The sequence below is a fragment of the Phyllostomus hastatus genome, unplaced genomic scaffold, assembly GCF_019186645.2.
Source record: "Phyllostomus hastatus isolate PE091 unplaced genomic scaffold, TTU_PhHast_1.1 phas_scaffold_21, whole genome shotgun sequence".
Lineage (NCBI taxonomy): Eukaryota > Metazoa > Chordata > Mammalia > Chiroptera > Phyllostomidae > Phyllostomus > Phyllostomus hastatus.
In genome coordinates this window covers 11,306,627-11,326,924 of record NW_025334017.1, presented here as the reverse complement: position 1 = coordinate 11,326,924, position 20,298 = coordinate 11,306,627, and the positions used below count along the sequence as shown (strand labels likewise).

Here is a 20,298-nt window from a genome sequence, read left to right as displayed (position 1 = left end):
TGTCTCTCTTCAACCAGATATCTTTCTAACCCTTGCTAATCTATTCATCTCCCATCCACCCCTCAGTCCTCAGTGTGTCTATGTCTTCACCACTCCAAGCAACCTCTCTGGATAAGATCATCAGTACACACCAGTGATCTTGACATTGCTATGTAGTTACAATATCTTACTGGACCTATTTTCACTGTTCTTTCCTTTGGAAAAACATCACACACCATTAGTGGCTGGCCAACCAAATATAACCCACAGATACAATTTGTTTGAGTTAAGTACCATTTTTAGAAATATTTAATTAATTGGTAACATAAAAACTAGAAAAAGTTTTTGGTAAAAATTAATAGCTTGGTTTCTTCTGGAAAAAAAAAAGGTGGGGAGTGGTGAGCTCTGTACCATGGAGTATAAATTCCAATGTGGTAGCAAATGGCTAGAGTTATGTGGCAGCTGGACTCTTCAGTTCATTTCTTATACTTCCTAATTCTGAATTTATTTCTTATAACTTATCCATCCTTTATTCATTAGGTTACCTGCCTGGGCAAAGTTTGCTTGACCTACTTAAGTTTCTTGGCATCAAAGACAATGATCTCTCCCTAGACCTCCTTCTACCGTTGGAATTCCATTTCCTCTCCTTTCTGGCTCCTTATGCAGTAGGGATTAACAAGGTTTCTACACTGGATTTCTCCGTTACTCTTTCTATGTATACCCTGTCCAGATAACCTAATCCATTCCAAAGACTTTAATCACCACCTCTATGTTGATGTCTTTCACATGGACATCTCCAGCCCAGACCTCTGCTCACTGCAAAGTCCTGATACACTTTTTGGAATAGTTCATAAGCCAACTTTCGAAATTCAGCTTTTCTTTTCTTACAAACCATTGCTGTTGCCGTGTCTCCTCTTTAATGATATCACTTTGTGTTCAGCCCTTTAAGTCATGGGAGGCAACAAGATACAGGGGAACAAGTCAGATTTTACAGCAGATCAAATTTGGGCTCTTCCCTTTGTGCATGCAATTTATTTAGCTTCTCTGGCTTTCAATGATTTTTCAAAACTTTTTTCTTAACCTCCCCTGAAGGGTGAGGGTAAAAATCTGTTACACCAGATCCTGACAGAGTAGGTAAACGGGGGCTGACCTGGGATTTGTTCACACTGCTCCTTTACTCTTAGCCCCTGCATCTAACCCAGGAATAAATTCTTCAGTTTTTAATCTTTTAATTATTTCTGAAATATCTCCTCCTTTTTATTCCTACCACTGTTTTTATTAGCTGTAACATATACCACTATAATATTATATTTAACAATCTCCTGATCACATCTCTTCAATATAATACTAATGAAAATTACCCCTTATGAAAATCTGACCATTCACTAATAATAGCTAACAATGACTGCCTACTAACTCAAAAGCACTATGCTAAGGACTTTGTATGTTCATATTACTTAATCCACCTGACTACTTTGAGGTAAGAAATGAATACGGAAGCTGAGGCTCAGAAGGGCTTGTTTATATGCCCAGTGTCATAAAACTTGTTTATATTTCACCTAGCTCCAAAATGGTATACAATAATAAATATCACATGTCAAGGTTAAAATGTCAGTATGTATATTGGGAGGAAATAACAGTAATAATAATAGGAAACACATAATTAAATTATATTCCTTTCACCTCTATCTTTCTCCTTGTCTTTATTCCTCTTCTACTTAGTGCCCCATTCAACTGCTCCTCCATCCACCCCAACATTCTATTTCTTTCCCTCCCTTTATCTCAGCCAGGCGTATCTTTTAGAAAACAATCCCACCTCTTTCCTCCTTTGTTACTCAGTTAATGAGCAGGTCACTGTGTAAAAAGAACTCAGAAGCAAAGTCTTAAAGCAGCACTAAGAAACCACAGACAAAGCAGGGAAACTGAGATGCCTTGCATGACATTTCAAAGACACAGAGTGGTACTCACATCTTGGTTAATCCTGGGCCTAACACTTACTAGAACACTGTGACATTGAGAAAATTACCTAGCCTTTCTGAGCCTTAATTTCCTTATCTACAATATGGGTAGAAGAGTGTTTATCTCAAAGAACTGTGATGATGAATTAAAATAATGCATGTGAAATAATTACAAAGTACCAGGCCTTCAATAAATTCTCATTATATGTCAGCACTCACACACACACAAAATAAAATGACAACTTTCTAGGTGGGAATAATGTGCGATCACTTCTCTCTTTGAACCAGGGTGCCTGGGGGATTACTGCCACACTGAGTAGTTACAAGGCATTTTTGTTATAGATGCAGGGGGTTGAATAATAATTTTTTTATGATCTTTCCCCCCAAATGATCTAGGTGTGTCTGATCACCTTTCATGTTTGCAGAATAGAAATTAGTTTTCCTTCTAGTTCCTTTATTCTGCAGTTAGGTGTACTATAGTAAGATTGAAAAATGCTTTTCTTCTCTCTCTGCTTTGGGACTAGGGGATGGAAGATCCCTTTGTAAAGATATGAAAATACCTGTCAGTTAAAATATTTTTAGAGACATTCACAGGTCAGAGGTTGAACAATTAGAGTTGTGAGAATTGAGAAGCAGAGGAAGGAACAAGGGATGGTCAGCTGCCTGGGTCCCAGAATCAGATTGCCTGACTTCAATTCCTGGCTCCAGTACTTACTAACCATATGACTTGAACAAGTTACCTAACTTCTCTGGGCTCAGTTTGTTTTATATAATAAAACTGTTGTGAAGACAGAATGATACACACAAACAGCCAGAGTGCTGGGCCTGTAAGTATATATTCAATACATGTTAACTGCAATAACTACAACTGTAATTATTATCATAATGGCATTTTCCAAAATGTATTTCAAGATCCTTTGGATTCACAGTTTTGGGGAATATTATTAACAAATTTGGTTCAAACAAAGAAAGAGGACTATGTAGTAAAAAAAAAATTTAAAGAAATCCTGGCATTCTTTAAAGTCAAACTGCTCAAAGACTTTAACATGCTGAAACGTATTGTGAATCACCAAGAAACACATCATTAATTGCCAATGGGATATAACATGAAACATTTTCAAAACTGACTTCACCACAGAACCCTTTATTAGAAAATCATCTCATCTGGCTAATAATTTATGCATTTTAGAAAATTATGAAATGATAATTATCTAAATTACAAATCATGTTGTAGTAAATTATTCTTGCTATATAGCAAAGTGACAAAACTACCCATGAAGTCTGTAGCTTCATACGAAGGTTCTTTATAAACCTTCCCACCAACACCATAGCTGATTTAAGATGACCTTTGTGTTACACATTTCACATCTTGCATTGTGCTTATTAGCAAGCACCTTAAATAGTGTTGCTACTCAACAAATAGCTGTTGATGCTGAACCTGGGACTCTCCTTCCAAAAATGTATAAGAAAAGAAAAACTCTGACTTTATTCCATTTTTTCTAAACAGTGTCAATTTTATAAAGTTAAATATAAAACTCACCTCCCCTCCATTAACAAAATCCAGAACAAAATAAAGCTTTTCAGTTGTTTGGAAAGAATAATGTAATCCAACCAAAAATGGATGTTTCACATTTTTCAAGAGCACATTACGTTCAGCCATGATATGTTTTTGCTGTAAAAAAAAAAGGGTAAAGGATCAACTTGTATTATACACCACAAAACAATTCTGTTAATTGAGAAAAGGAGCTTAGGAGAAACAAAGCTCTTTTATTTCACCTCTCTTCTGTTGAGAACTATTTTTTTCTGTAACACTTTGACAGCATAAAATTTTCCATCCAGTTTCCGTTTTGCAAGAAGAACCTGTTGTAATTAAAGATTGTACATAGTATTAGAAATTTCAGTATTTTAATAGGAATAATTCACTTGTCAATACATTTTATAAAAAGAAAGTTCCCAAAAGATCTAGATAATACAATGTGTCTTTTGTTTTAAAAGTTGAAAACCACTAAATTCATTTCTATAAATCCATTTTTCCTTAAGTATTTTAATAAAACAAAAAAGGATGCTGATCATTTGAACAGCCAAGCACCGTTTCTTTGTGTGCTGATGTTTGAGATTTTTATCTAATTTAAATACCAAAATCTATACTGCTTGAGATCTTTGTGCCTATGTGTGTGCGCATGTGCCAGCCGGGAGTCCTGAAGGTTGTCCTTAGGAAACACTGAGCCTATATTTCATGGCTACATAAAAAAGAAGAAACTGGTTTTTAAGTAATCAAAATGAATTTCTGCTTTAACTAACTTATAGGTTTCTCTTATAGGTTTCAAATTCAGAACAGTTCAGAGGAAGAAGTACCATGGATAGCTGACTTTTTAAAATGGGCTTGGATGCATGCACTTTCAAGGATCTGAAGACATTTACAAGGATTTTGCCTTGGTAAAAAGGCTCAAGGTTTTGCATTTTTTTCCTATTAGATTGGTAAATTTGGGGAACAGATATGCAAATAGAAAGTGAAACCAAGACCACTCATTGGAGACAAGTTTAGAATAAATGTTAGATTGCTATTACTTATTTTAGTTTTTATATATATTTTTCTATTCTTCAAACACATTGTGAATTTGCATTTGTCTGCTTTTCCTTTGCTTTTGTGTATTCTGCTTTTGTTTTGCTGCAGTTTGTTGGTTTCTAATCATCTTTTGCAAGATTTTAAATTTTTATTAAACATAACATATAAGTAAAATAACTCACAAATCACTATAGTTCAGTCAATTATAACAAAATGAACACATGATTTAACTGCTATCCAGGTCAAAAGATAAAAACATTTTGGGGAGCCGGAAGCCCCTCTTTGCCCCCATTCCAGAAACTACTCATCCCTGTCTTCCTCAAAAGTAACCACCATCTCAACTTGCAATAACACAAGAAATTTTTATCATTTTTTTAACTTCATATAGGTAGAATCATATAGATGAAGTTGTGTCTGCTTGACTGCTTGACTTCTTTCACCCTAAATTATATAATATGCATCCAAGCTGTGGCATATTGTATATAGTTTTAGTATTTTTATTGCTGCGTAGACTACTGCATTACACACCTTAATCCACTCTTTTGTTGACAGACACTTAGACTGTTTATCAATAACAGTGCCGTGAATATTCCAGCACATGACTTTCCTAGTGCATATGTGCATGCACCCTTGTTGGATATATAGCTAGGAGCAGAACCAATGTGTCATCAGTAATGAATGTATACATTCAGCTTCAATAAATAACAACCATTTCCAATAGCATAAAAAAATGAAACACATAGGAATAAGTCTAGTTAAAGATGTGTAAAAATTCTATACAGAACACTACAGCCCTGCCTGCTGTGGCTCAGTAGATTGAGTGCTGGCCTGCAAATCAAAAGGTAGCCAGTTTGAGTCCCCAGTAGGGGGCAAGTGCTTGGGCTGTGGGCCAGGTCCTCAGTAGGAGGCAACCACACATTGATGTCTCTCTCCCTCTTTCTCGCTTCCCTTCTCTAAAAATAAATAAATAAAATCTTTTTTAAAAGAACACCACAAAACAGTACTGAGAAAAATTAAAGATGAACTAAATCAGCAAAGGGATATACCATGGTCATAGATTGGAAGACTCAATCATGTAAAGATGACAATTCCCCCCAAACTGACCTACAGATTCAGTGCAATCCCAATCAAAATCCAACAGAATCTTGTAGAAATTGGCATGCTAATTCTAAATTGATGTAACTATGCAAAAGGCTTAGAATAACCTCATGAAGAAAAACAAGGAGGGGAGACTTGTCCTACTGGATATCAAGCTACATTTGTCAAGGCAATGTGATACTGGTACAAAGACACACAGACTACTGGAACACAATATAAAATCTACAAATGAATATAAAACACAAAATCTAGAAGTAGATCCATGCAATATGGACACTGGATATATAATGAAGGTTACCCTGCATTCAGTGGGGAAGAATAGTCTTTGCAATAAATTATATGGGATCAGTTGGATATCCACAGGGAAGAAAATGAACTGAGACCCTACACCTCATATTATATGCAAGAACCAAATCCCAATAAAGTCTAGATCTAAACATGAAGTTTACAAAAGATGACACTTTTTGTTATTAATGACAGATTATCTCTAACATCTTGGGGGACTACAAGCATTTTGAGAACAGATCTATGTCTATATTTCTATTGCCCAGCATGCAGCAGGCGGTCAATATATGTTTGCTGGATTAAAAAACACACATGGGTTTAACTGCATGGTCACAGTTTCTGGTACACAGAAAGCTCAGAAAACAAGCCAGAGATACAGGAAGCTATGAATAAAGCAAGCTATAATTAAATATATACATATTTATTTTTACTACAGATTGAAGTACACTGCAAAAAAGCACTTAAATAGAACCACAGGCATGGAAACATGGAACAGACTGAAAGTGACCAGAGGGGAGTGGGAAGGGGGATAATGCTGAAAAGAAGGGGAAGGGACTGGACAAAGAAGATGTATGAATGATGCATGGACATGGACAGTAGTGTGGGTGGGAACTGACTGCAGGAACCAGAAGAGGGGGTGTGGGAGAGTGGAGGAGGGCAAAGGGCAAAAAATTGGGACAACTGTAATAGAATAACAAAAAAAGTTATTTAATGAAAAAGCACTTAAATACCATATTTCACCATGTATAATATGCACTTTTTGGCCCAAATTGTTGAGGGAAAAATAAGGATGTACTTTATACATGGGTATGATGATTATATACCATAGGTATAATAATGGGCATAATAACCCATGTATAATGTGCACAAAAATGTAGTGTGCATTATACACAGCAAAATGTTAGTTGATGATTCTGATACCACCATCTATGACACTTGTGGCCTTAAGTGATTCTCCTTCCCTGGTATGGCCACACTGTCAAGTTAAGCGATTCAGTTGACACTCACTTTTGAGCAGAAGCAGGTTCTTCACAGAACCCTTTCTTCCCCCAACTATTACTTACACAGCTGCTCACTTGTGTCTTTCAGCCTCAGTTTAAATAGCCCGTCTTCAAAGCAGTGATCACTCAATGGTAACCCACCTAAGCAGGGATTCCACACTCCCCGCACTGCCTACAGTTTTCTGTCACTTCACCCTATTCTTCAATTCCCTCACAGCCCCATTACTATTTACAATTATTTATTGGGCTGCATGTTTTAATTGACTTTTAATTTCCATTAGTTTGTAAGCATCACAAAGGCAGTAGCCATGTCAGTTTTGTTCAGTATTATCTAAATAGGGCCCAGAACCGTGCTTGGCATGTAGCAGGGGCTCAACAAATACTTTTTGAACAAATGAATCTTATGTTAGAATTTAATTAGGGAGAATTTAATTATTTCCCTAATTACTTTGTCAGTACTTCAAAAGTAGAGAAGGGATCTTAACTCCACATACTGTACCCCAACAAGTTTTGTGCCTTGGTATGTATAAAGCATGCATTCCGTAAATACTTTTTTACTGAGTGAGAAAATAAAAATACTCTTACCTTGCCAAAGCTGCCTTTTCCAATAACTTTCAAGAAATCAAAGTCTGTTGGTTTAGCACTGAAAGAAATGAATGACAAGAATTAGCCTCCTAGAAATTGGACACATGTTAACTTTTAAACATTTCTTGGCACACTCTGATAATTAAATGTTGGGTACAAAACACTTTAGCATGATGACTCCAGCTGTCACACTGGTAGTAATTCACTTTTAATATAAAGTAGGTAAGGATAAGTAGTAACAATATCTACTTTCTGAGTAGATATTTTATAACTTTAAGTCTTGTTTAGTCCTGCTTAAAAGAAACTTAAATAATAGTCTTGTTGGAAGAAAATGATATCTATCTATCTATCTATCTATCTATCTATATTGAGTTTTGAACTCAGTATAGCTTCTATCTAAATCAATTTTATTACTACAAGTCTTGCTAATGTTGTTAACAAAGACTGAATAATTATATAAATTAGTAATATATTCCAAAGACTCTCTAGTCTGGTAATTTTTCTGGAAAATTAGTTATTCCTGTATTGTGAGACTTTCTCCACCTGATAGTGTGAGACTACAATCCTTGTTAATAGCTGAAACACCTAGTAAAGTCACTAAGAAAAATTTCTGATGGAGAAAAAAGTCATCACAGTGTTTTGCACAGATATCATTTATTATACATTACAGATAAGGACCTCTCTGCTTATTCTCACAGATGGTAATGTAGGAAAGCCAAGCATAGAGAAGCTAAAGGGAATACTAAGATTGCCCTTTTATTCCTAGTCTCTTGTCAGGTAAAATCAGCATTGGCTGCATGCAGGCAAAAGTACAGGATAGCAGAAAGTTTAGCATAAGCAGCCAGAAGAGCTATTTTCTTAACCCATTCTGAATACCCAAGTTGTACTAAGGAGAAGGGAATGACTCCATTTAGATTCTAAATTTCCTTCAATTCATTATCGAAAGAAATAGTCAATTCAAACAGGAGAGTAATGTCAAGTCTAGGTTAAATAGTAACAGGTAAAGGTTAGGGAGATAAATACTTAACTAAGCTTAGATGTTTTTCTTCTTCAAGAATGTGCTCTTTGGACTAGTTATTTTATTCTTTAATAATATGCGTAGATACTGTAATAATTTTTAAAACAAATATCATAGTGAAAAAATACACAAATCCCTCATGGTAAACACACTAACTGAAGCTCCACTGTTAACTGCTGGTGATAAACCCTAATTGAAAGCCAATTTCTGCTTTTGTGCTGCCCGACCAACTTGATGCTATGATGACAGAAAAAATGCTCAAAACCAAACTTCCTCTTCCAGTTACCATCCTATTTCTTTGCTTTCCTTTGCTGAACTCCTCAAGTAAGCGCTCTAAATTCTTTGTCTACACCTGCTGTATTCTCCTCCAGTTCTTTTTTAACCCTTTCCTGTCAGGGGAACTGGTAACCGTTACCAGTGACTTATCAGAGCCGTTGGTCAGTTCTCAAACTTCATCTTACATACCTACTGGCAAAGTGAACAGAGTTAATTACTCCCTCCTCAAGAAACTTTCTTTTCCTGATTGTGTGACACTACATTCCTCGTTTTCCTCCTATCTTACCATCTACTCTTTTTTAGTCTCCTTTACTGGTGTCTCCCTGACCTCATTAGAATGCTGAAGTGTCCCATGACCCATTCCTTGGACCACGCCTCTTATCTGTCTATACTCACTGTTTAAGTGGACCAAAAGGGTGAGGGAAGCGTAGTATCCTGGGATAAAAGATAGAATACTTTAGAATTAGTCCAAAAAGGCTGTAAAAATAATTATAAGTAAGAATAGCAACACTCCTTCTCTGACCCAGGCAGACATCACCACTCTGTCAGGGCACTCCTCACTGTGAGCCAAGAAGTGGCCTTGGAATCCCTCGTACTCAGTGATCTAGGCATTCACTCCCAATATCTACTGATGGCATTCAAGGTAAAGTCTATATTTACCACTCCTGGTGTTCTTCAACATATTTCCCCTGGGGTCAGTTAAACACAGGACTAGGGGAGAGAGTGTATGAAACCATTTAGACTACTTTGGAACAAGTTGGCTAACGACTAGGGTTGCACCACTGACGCTGAGCACCAGGAGAATGCCAATGAGGCCTGCACAGATGCTTGGCCAGAGGACCTCCCCAGGACCTCCCAGGACCTACAGTTCCTGGGAAATACAAGCTACTGATTTTACATACACACCCACAGACAGAGAGAGAGATAGAGACAGAGAGAAAAGTGACAAAGGTCAAACAGCAGTACCTGATCAATAATTTGTGGATTAAAAACATCTCAGAGCTCTACTAAAGCAATGCAAAGCTAGATAAGTAAATTAGGCAAGCATAGGACAGTATTATAGTCAGTATAAGTATGGTTATATTTCATAGGCTTCCAGATAAACTGGTAAAATTTTATCTGTATATTCACACAAAAAATCTTCCTAAAATTGGAAAAATTATTTGAAACAAACCAAACCTACTGAGGATTTGCAGATGGTCCCAGGTTGATATTCTGTGAGGTAGAGTGTAGCTGTGGAAGTGGGGAAAAAAAATAAACATTTATATTGGAGCTTCAATGGTCAATGTTTTTCAAGTAAATACACATAACTGTAGCAGATATTTGATGTAGCACCATGTTAGAGAAACCTAAAGTGTTCATTCTTAATAAAAACATATAGACATATTTAGAAATATCCATATCAGCTTTATGATAAATTTCAAGAGCAGATGTAAGGAAAAGGGTAAGGCAGAAATTGGGCTCAAAGTGGCAAGTCAATGAAGTAAATGGGGGGAAGCTCCTTTGAAGAGGTGAGTGAGCACTGAAACCACAGTTTAAGAGGGATTATTTTTACATTAAAAAACCTGGTTAAAAACAGCTTCTTCTGTTCACATTTTCCAATAAAGATGGATATTTTTACTAGAGGCTTATCTAGTTGTAGACATGATAAGCTGTAGACACGAAATAAGCTTTTAAAAACTTCTATTTAAGTTAATAGGAGCAAGTTTATCTAAGCAACTTCTTATTAGAGACAAATATCTTTTATATTTCCACTTAAACTTATTGAAAACTTGTAGACAACCTCCAGAATACAAGCTGCTTTTAAAAATAAAGGACAAAAGTTCTGATGTATAATAATATTTCTTATGAAACAACAATACTGGCACCAGTTTTTAGTTACAAATCAAATTTATTTCCTAACAATGCCTTACAGGAAAAACCTTTCTGTAATAAATTTTTCAATCCCCAGAACACAGAAATATAAGGACCATAACAGTCTAGCAAAAGATGAAAAAAAGTTCATTAAATGAGAATTGTCCTATAGTGGCATAAGTGTAAAATAATCTTTTCCCCCTACTTTTACTGAGATATAATTGTCATATGGTACTGCATAAATTTAGATTAAGGTGTATAGCATAATAATTTCACTTAAGTATATTGTGATTATTTTAAATATTACAGTGCTCCACAGAATATGATAATGTAATGCAAACTAAACTGAAATTTCAACACACTTATTGTTGTAATAAATGTGCAGAGAACTGGGTCACATTTCCATTCAATAAAGTTTTCTTATATAGATGAGGAAAATAAAATTGAATAAGCATGGATTAAACAATAACATGGACAACTTGTCCCATGAATTATATTAATATATAGTAAGATTTTATTACTTGGCAATAATTTTTCCAATGGAGCACATTTCTAAAATAATAATGAAAATTACTGGGGTATATGACTAGATAGCTTTTAATTCTACCTAGTATTTTAAAAAATTATTTCTAATCACTAAACTGAGGGTGAGGTATAAATAATTAACAGTGTGAACACTAATCAAGAACATAAGTTTCTTGACTTCTCTTGACCTCTATCTTTCTCTCTATAAACAAGGGGTGGGCCCATATGCCTTCTAAGATATTTTCTGGCTGTTAACTTCATTTAGTTATCCACTTAAAAGTCTTCAATAAATAGTTACAAGTATAAGTATAGCTCTTTCCCTTTTTTGAAGAGATTCTTTTAATCTATATTTCAAAACAGCAAGAGATGCTAGTCTAAGTTTCAGATTTTGCAGTGAGGGGTATAAATGGTAATAAAAAATAATACAATCAATAAAAACAAAAAAGTTTCAGATTTTATGGATACAAAAGTAAAAAAGAAACAATATAAATCTGAAGCCAATAGTGACAGAACAGGAGCCAGGGATCTCTCAGTTTGGTTCTTTCAAAGCCAGCTGTCTCCTACAGTAAGGCAAGGCATTCTCTAAATGACCTAAACCCACATACTCTCAACATGATTAGCAAGCACAACATGGAAAATCAGGGTTACATGGATTTTGTCCTCTAAAATATTTTTGAATAGTTTCATTTTTTTCAATTAAAAGTATATACTGATAGTTGGAAAATAGGAAAAGTACTAGGAACACTATTTAAAAAAAAAAACAACCCATAACTTTATTGAAAGATAATTTTCTAAATACTTAACAGTAATTTCATAGTCTTTGCATAACTTTTAAAAATTGTAATCACACTGTGAATATGCATATAAAATGTTATACCCTGATTTCATTGAGTACTATGTCAAAACTTAAAATATATCATCTTCAAAAATAATTTTCCAATGTCCCTGGCTGCTGTGGCTCAGTGGATTGAGCACCTCCCCGTGAACCAAACAGCTGCCAGTTTGATTTCTAGTCAGGGCACATGCCTGGGCTGTGGGCCAGGTCCCCAGTAGTGGGCGCTCAAGAGGCAACCACACATTGATGTTTCTCTCCCTCTCTTTCTCCCTCCCTTCCCCTCTGTCTAAAAATAAATAAAATTTTTAAAAAAACAAATAACTGGGTCTGGTTGGTGATAATAGGGGTAATACTGCCCTTCTTACTATTTTCAAAACTTTAATTAACATGTATTAATGTTTACTATAAAAAGTACTAATTTATAAATTTTATAAGAGTGATCAGTAAGAGGTATACACATTTTATAATGTATTCTCCAGAATAGAAAATTTACAATGGATAAAGTGACTTCATTTTAACTAAATGTTCTAAAGTTGCCAATAATTTCATCTGTAAATACACAATCCCTCTTGAGCAAAAAGGAAAAAGGACTCATGGACATGGACAATAGTGTAGTGATTGCTAGGAGGAGGCAGGTATAAAGATATTAAATTAAAAAGAAATAAATATATAAAGTCAATTGGAAAAAACAAAAAAATACTATCCCTCTTACTACCTTCTGAGTACTTCTTTCATCTTCATCTTCAGATGGATCTGACTGATGTTTTGGACTGTCCATTTGAAGGAATGCTCTGACATCTGGACTAAAAACAAAAATTAACTTTATTATGATTTTGAAAGTATTTCTACAGCCTTTCTTCCTTTAGAAATTGAAAATAAAAATAATTGTAATAGCATTTACTGTAAGAAAGCCAAATGAAATCCATTAATATTCTGTATTATAAAAGAAATAAGCAAATTAATTTAAAAAATAGATAATCCAACCTGGGCAAAGGGAGAAACAGTTGAGAAAATTTATCAAGATGCTTAACATCACTAGTAATCCTAGAAATACTAATGAAAATAATAATGATACCACTTTATGTCCATTAAACTGCAAAAGTTAGATCGATAACATCAAAAGTTGGTAGGAATACAGTGAAAGGTAGATAACATCAAAAAGTTGGTATGAATTCTCATGTATTACTGGTGAGAATGTAAAATGAGAAAGCTTTTCTGAAAAGCAATCTGGCAATATTTGGTGAAAATGTGTATGCATTTTGCCTAGATACAGATATTCCAGTTTTAGGAATAAACCACACAAAAATTTACATCCAGGTTCAGTGAAAGATGTGACTAGGATACTCAGGGCAACATTCCTCAGGGTAGTGAATCAGAAGCCAACAGCCATCTGCCACTAGAGAAATGAGTAATCACCTATGGCAGGCAGAAACAAAGAACTAGAGCACAGTACCATTTATGTGTATATTAAATACTCATGAGCACAAAGCAAGAATCAATAAACAGATATCCAAAGACATATATTGAAGTGGGATTCAACAGTGGGAATGAAGAATTGGGAGTGAAGATCAAAGATGAAGAGAAAAAATGAACTAAAATAAACGAGGGACCTTGTGTGGACTGATGACAATCCCAAGCAATGACTGAATCTCTGTAACATAGGTACTTCCTACCAAATTGTTCTTTTTTTCTTTGTAAGGTATAATTGACATTTGTATATATTATGAAATGATCACAAGAAGTCTAGTTAACATCCATCACCACACTTAGTTACATTTTATTTCCTTGTGATGAAATGAAATACTAATGAAAACCTTTAAGATCTACTCTCTCAGCAAATTTAAAAAACAAGGTAGGACAAAAGCAGGTTTACAATTGTGAGTATGCAAAACACAGTTTATTCTTATGTTATTAATTATTATATTATTTTCCATATGAACTGTAAATTTGCTCTACCCTGTACACAACACTGTATTGTTAACTATAGTCACCATGCTGTACATCATATCCTCATAACTTATTTATTTTATAACTGGAAGTTTGTACTTTTTGACACCTTCACACTTTGCCCAACCCCCCAACACCTGCCTCTGGCAACCACCAGTCTGTTCTCTGTATCTACGAGTTTGGTTTTGTTTTTTTTTTTTAAAGACTCCACATATAAGTAAAATCATACAGTGTTTGTCTTTCTCTGTTTGACTTACTTCACTTAGTATAATACCCTCAGGGTCCATCCATGTCATCACAAAAGGCAAGATTTCCCAAACTGCTTATAATAATTAAATATAAAACATATACTCATTGTAAGAAATTCAGAAAGATGAAAATAATTTTTTCAAAGTGGAGGGGCTCCTGGGAATGTAAAATGGTGCAGCCACTGTGGAAAACAGTTTGATGGTTCCTTGAAAAGTTAAACATAGAGTTACCATATGATGTAGCAACTTCATCCTAGAAATAACATATGCCCACACAAAAAATTCATACACAAATGCTCACAGCACCATTATTCATAATAGCCAAAAAGTAGAAACAACCTAAATGTCCATCAAATAGCGAATAAACAAACAAAATGTGGTATATGCACACAAGGGAATATTCTTCATCCATGAAAAGGAGTAAAGTACTGATATGTGTTATAATTACATGGATGAAACTCAACATTATGCTAAATGAACAAAGGAAGATAAAAAGGTCACATATTGTATGATTCTATTTATATAAAATGACCAGAACAGGTAAATTCGTAGAGATAAAAAGTAGATTAGTAGTTGCCAAAGGTTAGAGAAAACAGGAAATTTGAAGAGTGCAGCTTCTTTTTGGGGTGATATTAATGTTAGATTGGACTTGGGGTGACAGAATAAGATAGTAATGATGGCCATACAGTATTAGAGCTCTGCTAAAAACACTGAATTGTACATGCTAAAAATTGTTAAAATAAAGTGAATTTTATCTCAAAAATTGTTTTAAAGGTGGAGATCTTCATTCTTAACACAGACAGGAAAATACTATTAACATTTTAGCATATTTTATTGCAGTCTTTCTTTCTGCAGAGTTAAGATCCTATTCCATTTAAAATATTTTATTTTACTGTTTTTCACCTACAAATTACATCATAAGCATTTTGCCATGTTAAAAACTCTCTATAAATAAACACTTCAACAGATATATGATGTTGCACAATATAAGTACACTAAGTTATTCAATGATTTGCTCACCCTAGAATACATAGCTTCCGATATTTTACCATCACTACTATAACTAATGTTGCAACTGACCCTCTATGAGCATAACAGAACTGCATATATGACTTTTCATAATAAAATTTATTTGGTCTGAATTATAAACCATTTCAGACTTGATGTAGTTTGTTATCTAATTTCCAGAGAGACTGTACCAATTTATTATACCCTCCTAACAGTATATGAATATCTAGAAGACTCTCTCTAGTCTTTGTTAGCTTTAAATGTTACAGTTTATATTACCATCTTTGACAATTTCATAAGCGAAAAATAGTATTTGAAAAAGAAGGTATGTAGTTTTATTAGTAATTAGTGAAATGCAAACTAAAGCAACAAGAAACCACTACCCACTCACCAGAATGGCTAAAATTGAAAAGACTAACAAGACTAAGTGTTGATAAGTAAGCAATATGATCTCATACATTGATGGTGGAAATATAAATTGATACAATCTCTTTGGAAAATTACTCTGCATTATCCACTGAGGTTAAACAAATACAGGGTGGGACAAAAGGAGGTTTACAGTTGTATGTGGAACACAGAGTTTATTCCTATATATTATTTATTAATTATTGTATTATTTTCCATACAAACAACTGTAAACCTACATTTACTCCACCCTATATATTCTTTACAATGCAGAATTTCTACACCAAGATACATTAGAAAAGCTTGCACATGTGCACCAAAAGATGTGTTAATGACAATATTATTCATTACAGCCAGAAAATGAAAACAATGCAAATGTCCATCAGCAGTAGAATGAATAAACTGGTCTATTCACACAAGGAGATATATACGGTTATGGAAATGGAACAAACTACAGCTATATGTGACTCTCACACTGTGGAAAATAAGCCAGACAGAGAATATATATTATATGATTCCAATTGTATTAAATTAAAAAAACAGGACATGTTAATCTATGCTGCTAAAAAATCAGGAGAATAACTACCTTTGGCAAGGAAGGAAAGAATAGAGGTGGGGAGGAGCTCCTGTATATGAGAGACTTCAAGGATGCTGGTAATGTGCTATTGCTTGGCCTGCAGGTGGCAACTCAGATGCGCTCACTTGCACATAACTTATTAGGCTGAGTGGTCATGATCGGAGCTTTTGTCTGTGTGTGCTACAACTACAAGAAAGCTAAAATAAGGTATCTTTGCTTCCATTTGTATTTCTTAATAAGGAAGAAAATACTCAGTTATTTGGTGTAATCATTCATTTGTAGTTCCTCTTTTGTAAATCAATGTGCTTTGTCCATTTTTCTTTTGATGTCTTAAGTGTGTATTACTTGCATGAGCTCTTTCCATATTAACTGTATTGATCTATTGTCCTTCATCAAGGGAAACTTCTATAAGAAACTTTTTGGTTTTTAATTTCCCTTGTGATTCTGAGGGTTCAAATGTTTTTGTTGGTTGAACTTGTCAGTTTTACTCTGTGACACCTCATGTGCTGCCAATGTGCTCAGAAGCCCCCCTTCTACCCAGACATCAGAGAAACACTAACACATCTTAATCCAGCTTTTTAGGGATTTTCAAAATCAATTTTAATAAAATTATTTTAAAAATAAACTTTTATCTGTTGAAGTAAAGCAATTTTTAAAGTTCATTTCCCTAACAGTAATGATAGTCACACAGGTGTACAAGATGCACTGGCTGACTGGTTTCTCTTCTTGCTTCCATAAATCTGTACTATTTTATAAATAGTTTGATGCTCAAATGAAGAGTGTGAAAATTAACAAAGTTCCATTAAGAACAGATAAGATCCAGAAAATATGAAATGTCACTTCTTATTACAAAGAAAATGTCAGATAAAATTAAGTTTAAAAAACCTTTTGGGGTGCTGGATAGGACCTATACCCTAAAAGGAATGATGGTAGTTACAGGGTGCATATATCTGTAAAAATCCATTGGGTTGTATACTTAAGCATTGTTGCCCTGGCTGGTGTGGCTCAGTGGACTAAGTGCTGGCTTGTGAACCAAAAGGCTGCTGGTTCAATACCCAGCCAGGGCACATGTCTGGGTTTTGCAGGCCAGGTCCCCAAGTGGAGGCATGTGAGAGGGAACTCATCAATGTATCTCTAGCATGTTGATGTTTCTCTATCTCTCTCTCTCCCTCCCCTTCTCCCTAAAAAATAAATAAATAAAATCTTGAAAAGAAAAAGAAAATAAAAGAATTATGTATCATTTAATATAATGTTAAATTAAAATAATCAAATTGCCTTCAGTTTATTTTTAATACCAAATATATCTTATAATACTATTCTTCTAGATCTAATGTTAGAAGTTCTGAGTTAACACTTCAAAATGCCAGCAGAAATAATCACCACCACCACCATTTTTCCCATACTTAGTCCATGTGAGGCTCTCTGTCAAAGGAGGAAACAAATTCAAGACCTCAGTGTATGAACTGTATATCAAACAAATCAGCAATATGCCAATTCAAAGTAATCTCAAGTTCATACAGCAAAATTAAAGGTTAGAAGGACATATAGAAGCTAAAGATAACACAGAATTTGTCCTAGGGAAAAGGCATAATGTTTAAAAAATAATTATAGAAAGAGCCAACTAGTAAAAGGCCCTTTGCTGAGGAATATACTAGATGTAAAAATCCTGAGTTCAAGGTTCCTCCACAACTTTGTGCCCCTCCATCACTCGCTGGAGGCCCTGAATGAAAAGGCACCTAGCTGGTCTTCAGAGCATTGGCTATTCCCAGGGCTACCGCAGCTGCTGGACCTCCCCTGACTTGTCCCTTGGATCAGGGGAAATCCAGAGCACTGGGCAGAAGACTGTGGTTGGAGGAAGTTCTGTTCTATTATTTTTCTGATTTAGTAAATTACATTAAGTGAGTCAAAAAAGGAGGTCAGAGGATGTGCTCTCAGAATGGTAGGAGCCTACTGTAAACTGTAAAGAACTATATAAATGATAATGTAAAGACCTATATAAAAAATCATCGTTTTTAGAACAATTGCTAAAAATATAGTCCTTCAGTGCCATGATTCTGAAAAGACTGTAAAAGTGTATCGTGTTTGCATCACTGCCCATAACACAAACCCTTACTTACATCTACGTAAATAGGTGGGCTGTGAAAAAGCTCCCCAGATATTTTACTTTACCCTCTTTGTTTTTAGAATATAATGCTTTATACATATAAAACAATACAAGTAACATATACATAAATTACAAATCACAATAAATATGAAGAATATCCATGAACCAATTAATTACCAAACTCAAAAATGAAAACATATCTCAAATCATGTTCCTAGGTATTTCTGAAAAGATGCACCATTTCTACCTTCATCAGCAGCATCTGATCTACAAGAGGAGTTTAAACTCATGAGCATGAGACATGCACATAGGGCTGGGAAAGCGCCTTCATGGTCAGTGGCTGCCTGGAATGCTGCGTTAAGTAGAATAGGAGGCCTTCTCGGTAGACGAAAACACGAGTGGTAGCACGTGTGCCTGACCCTTGCCAATTTCGTCAAAGGCTGTACTTACCTCCTTTCTGAAAATCTACTCTGTGTTCCAGTCATACATGAGTGTCCTGCACGTGTCAGGTTTTTTGTAGATTCTTACACAGACTTTTCCTGGAATGCTCCCCCTGCCTTTTTTTCTCAAATGACTGCCCTTCCTTTAAGTCCCAGGAAGCCTTCTTTGACTTCCCCAATAACACCTGGCCATATTTTTCTGTTGTCTTCTAGCATTTCTGCCATAAAGCTTTCCTAGCTTTAATTGCTTGTTCCTATATCTGTCTGTCCCACTAGACTGGAAGCCTATGCCTCTGGAATGTAGGAATAACACTCATTCCTCTTTATGTTCCCAACATACACAGCAAGTACTTAACAAATGCTGTTTGAATGAATAAGTATCACAAAGAACAATTAGCAAAATGCTGTATACTATACAAATTCCTTCTAAGTTTAATCTACAAAACCAATTAAGTAGAGAAGGAAGAAAGAAAATAACTAGAACCTTGAGCTGATGGTCAAAAAAGGAGTTAAAAATACCAGGGGAAAATGCCTGAGGAAGATTTTATATATATACACACATTATATATAGCACAGTGACATTCTACAGAACATATAAAATCTGTATCAGTAACTTATTCAATATTGTTAGGTTTGGTTTCAGTGCATCTTCGGAACACTATGAAAATTACTTACTGGTTGTAAAGTTCTGGGTGCCTAACTAAGTTCTGAATGAATTCATTTAGTCCTGCTCTTCTTTGTTTGATAAAATCTGTGAAAAGAGACATATGCCATTAGGATTATTTATGTCAGACTAGGTAATTATCAATACAGTTATATAAGAATAGATAAGAGTAAATTCTGATTAGGAGCTATTTCTTAATCCATGTTTCTTTATATACAATAAAAATACTTACAAATACTTAGAAATTTTAAAATCCATAAACACAATGATTATAAAACTAAAATAAAGCAGACAACATGTCTTACAAAAGGAAATTCTCCAAAAAAAATGCCTACTTCAGATTCTAAATAGACTCACTACAAAAACCAGTTGGTTGCCTTCTGTACTTGCCCTGACTGCACTGAACCCACAACCTAGGCATGTGCTTTGATGGGGAATCAAACCGGCAACCTTTCGCTTTGTGGGACAATGCCCAAATAGCTGAGTCAAACTGGACAGGGCTCAAGTATGAATTTTTTGAAAAATTTCAGGAAGGTATCTTGTAACTCTTCCAAGGGCATTCTTTATGTCACTGGACAGTAGAGACTATGTGAGGTTCACATTAAAAACTATGCTTGAAAGACAGTCCGTTTTCAGAAATGACTTAGTATCATAGAAGAAGAAGAACTAAAATGAATGACTACATTTGAGATATTTAAAGAAAATCTAACAATTATATGGAAGCAGTTTTAAATTCTTCTGTGGATATTTACTGATGGTACCTTCGACACTGGGAAATGGGTCGTGAAAAAAGAGATTTGCTTTCTTCTGTGAGTACAGCCATGCTGCACTAAGTGCTACTAGACTCTCCACTTCCTTACTGACTTGAAACAGTTTTGAAAGCCCTATATCAGAAGATAAATAAAAGAAGTCAGTCATGAAAAAA

The 20,298-nt window shown here is 34.8% G+C and overlaps 1 protein-coding gene across 7 annotated transcripts in view; it reads right to left on the bottom strand.

The window, feature by feature from the left end:
- LOC123833270 (serine/threonine-protein kinase Sgk3) overlaps positions 1–20,298 on the bottom strand; it is a 118,135-nt gene that overhangs the window by 13,988 nt on the left and 83,849 nt on the right. For 6 of the 7 annotated variants that reach the window (XM_045861395.1, XM_045861390.1, XM_045861388.1 and 3 more), the window contains 7 exons: positions 19,385–19,460; positions 12,696–12,783; positions 9,950–9,999; positions 9,163–9,201; positions 7,473–7,530; positions 3,714–3,797; positions 3,478–3,609 (listed from right to left, as the gene is read on the bottom strand). In XM_045861395.1, coding sequence (XP_045717351.1) covers positions 3,478–3,609; positions 3,714–3,797; positions 7,473–7,530; positions 9,163–9,201; positions 9,950–9,999; positions 12,696–12,783; positions 19,385–19,460 — 527 coding nt within the window. The remainder of the gene's footprint in view (positions 1–3,477; positions 3,610–3,713; positions 3,798–7,472; positions 7,531–9,162; positions 9,202–9,949; positions 10,000–12,695; positions 12,784–19,384; positions 19,461–20,298) is intronic. The other variant, XM_045861394.1, reaches the window with a different exon arrangement.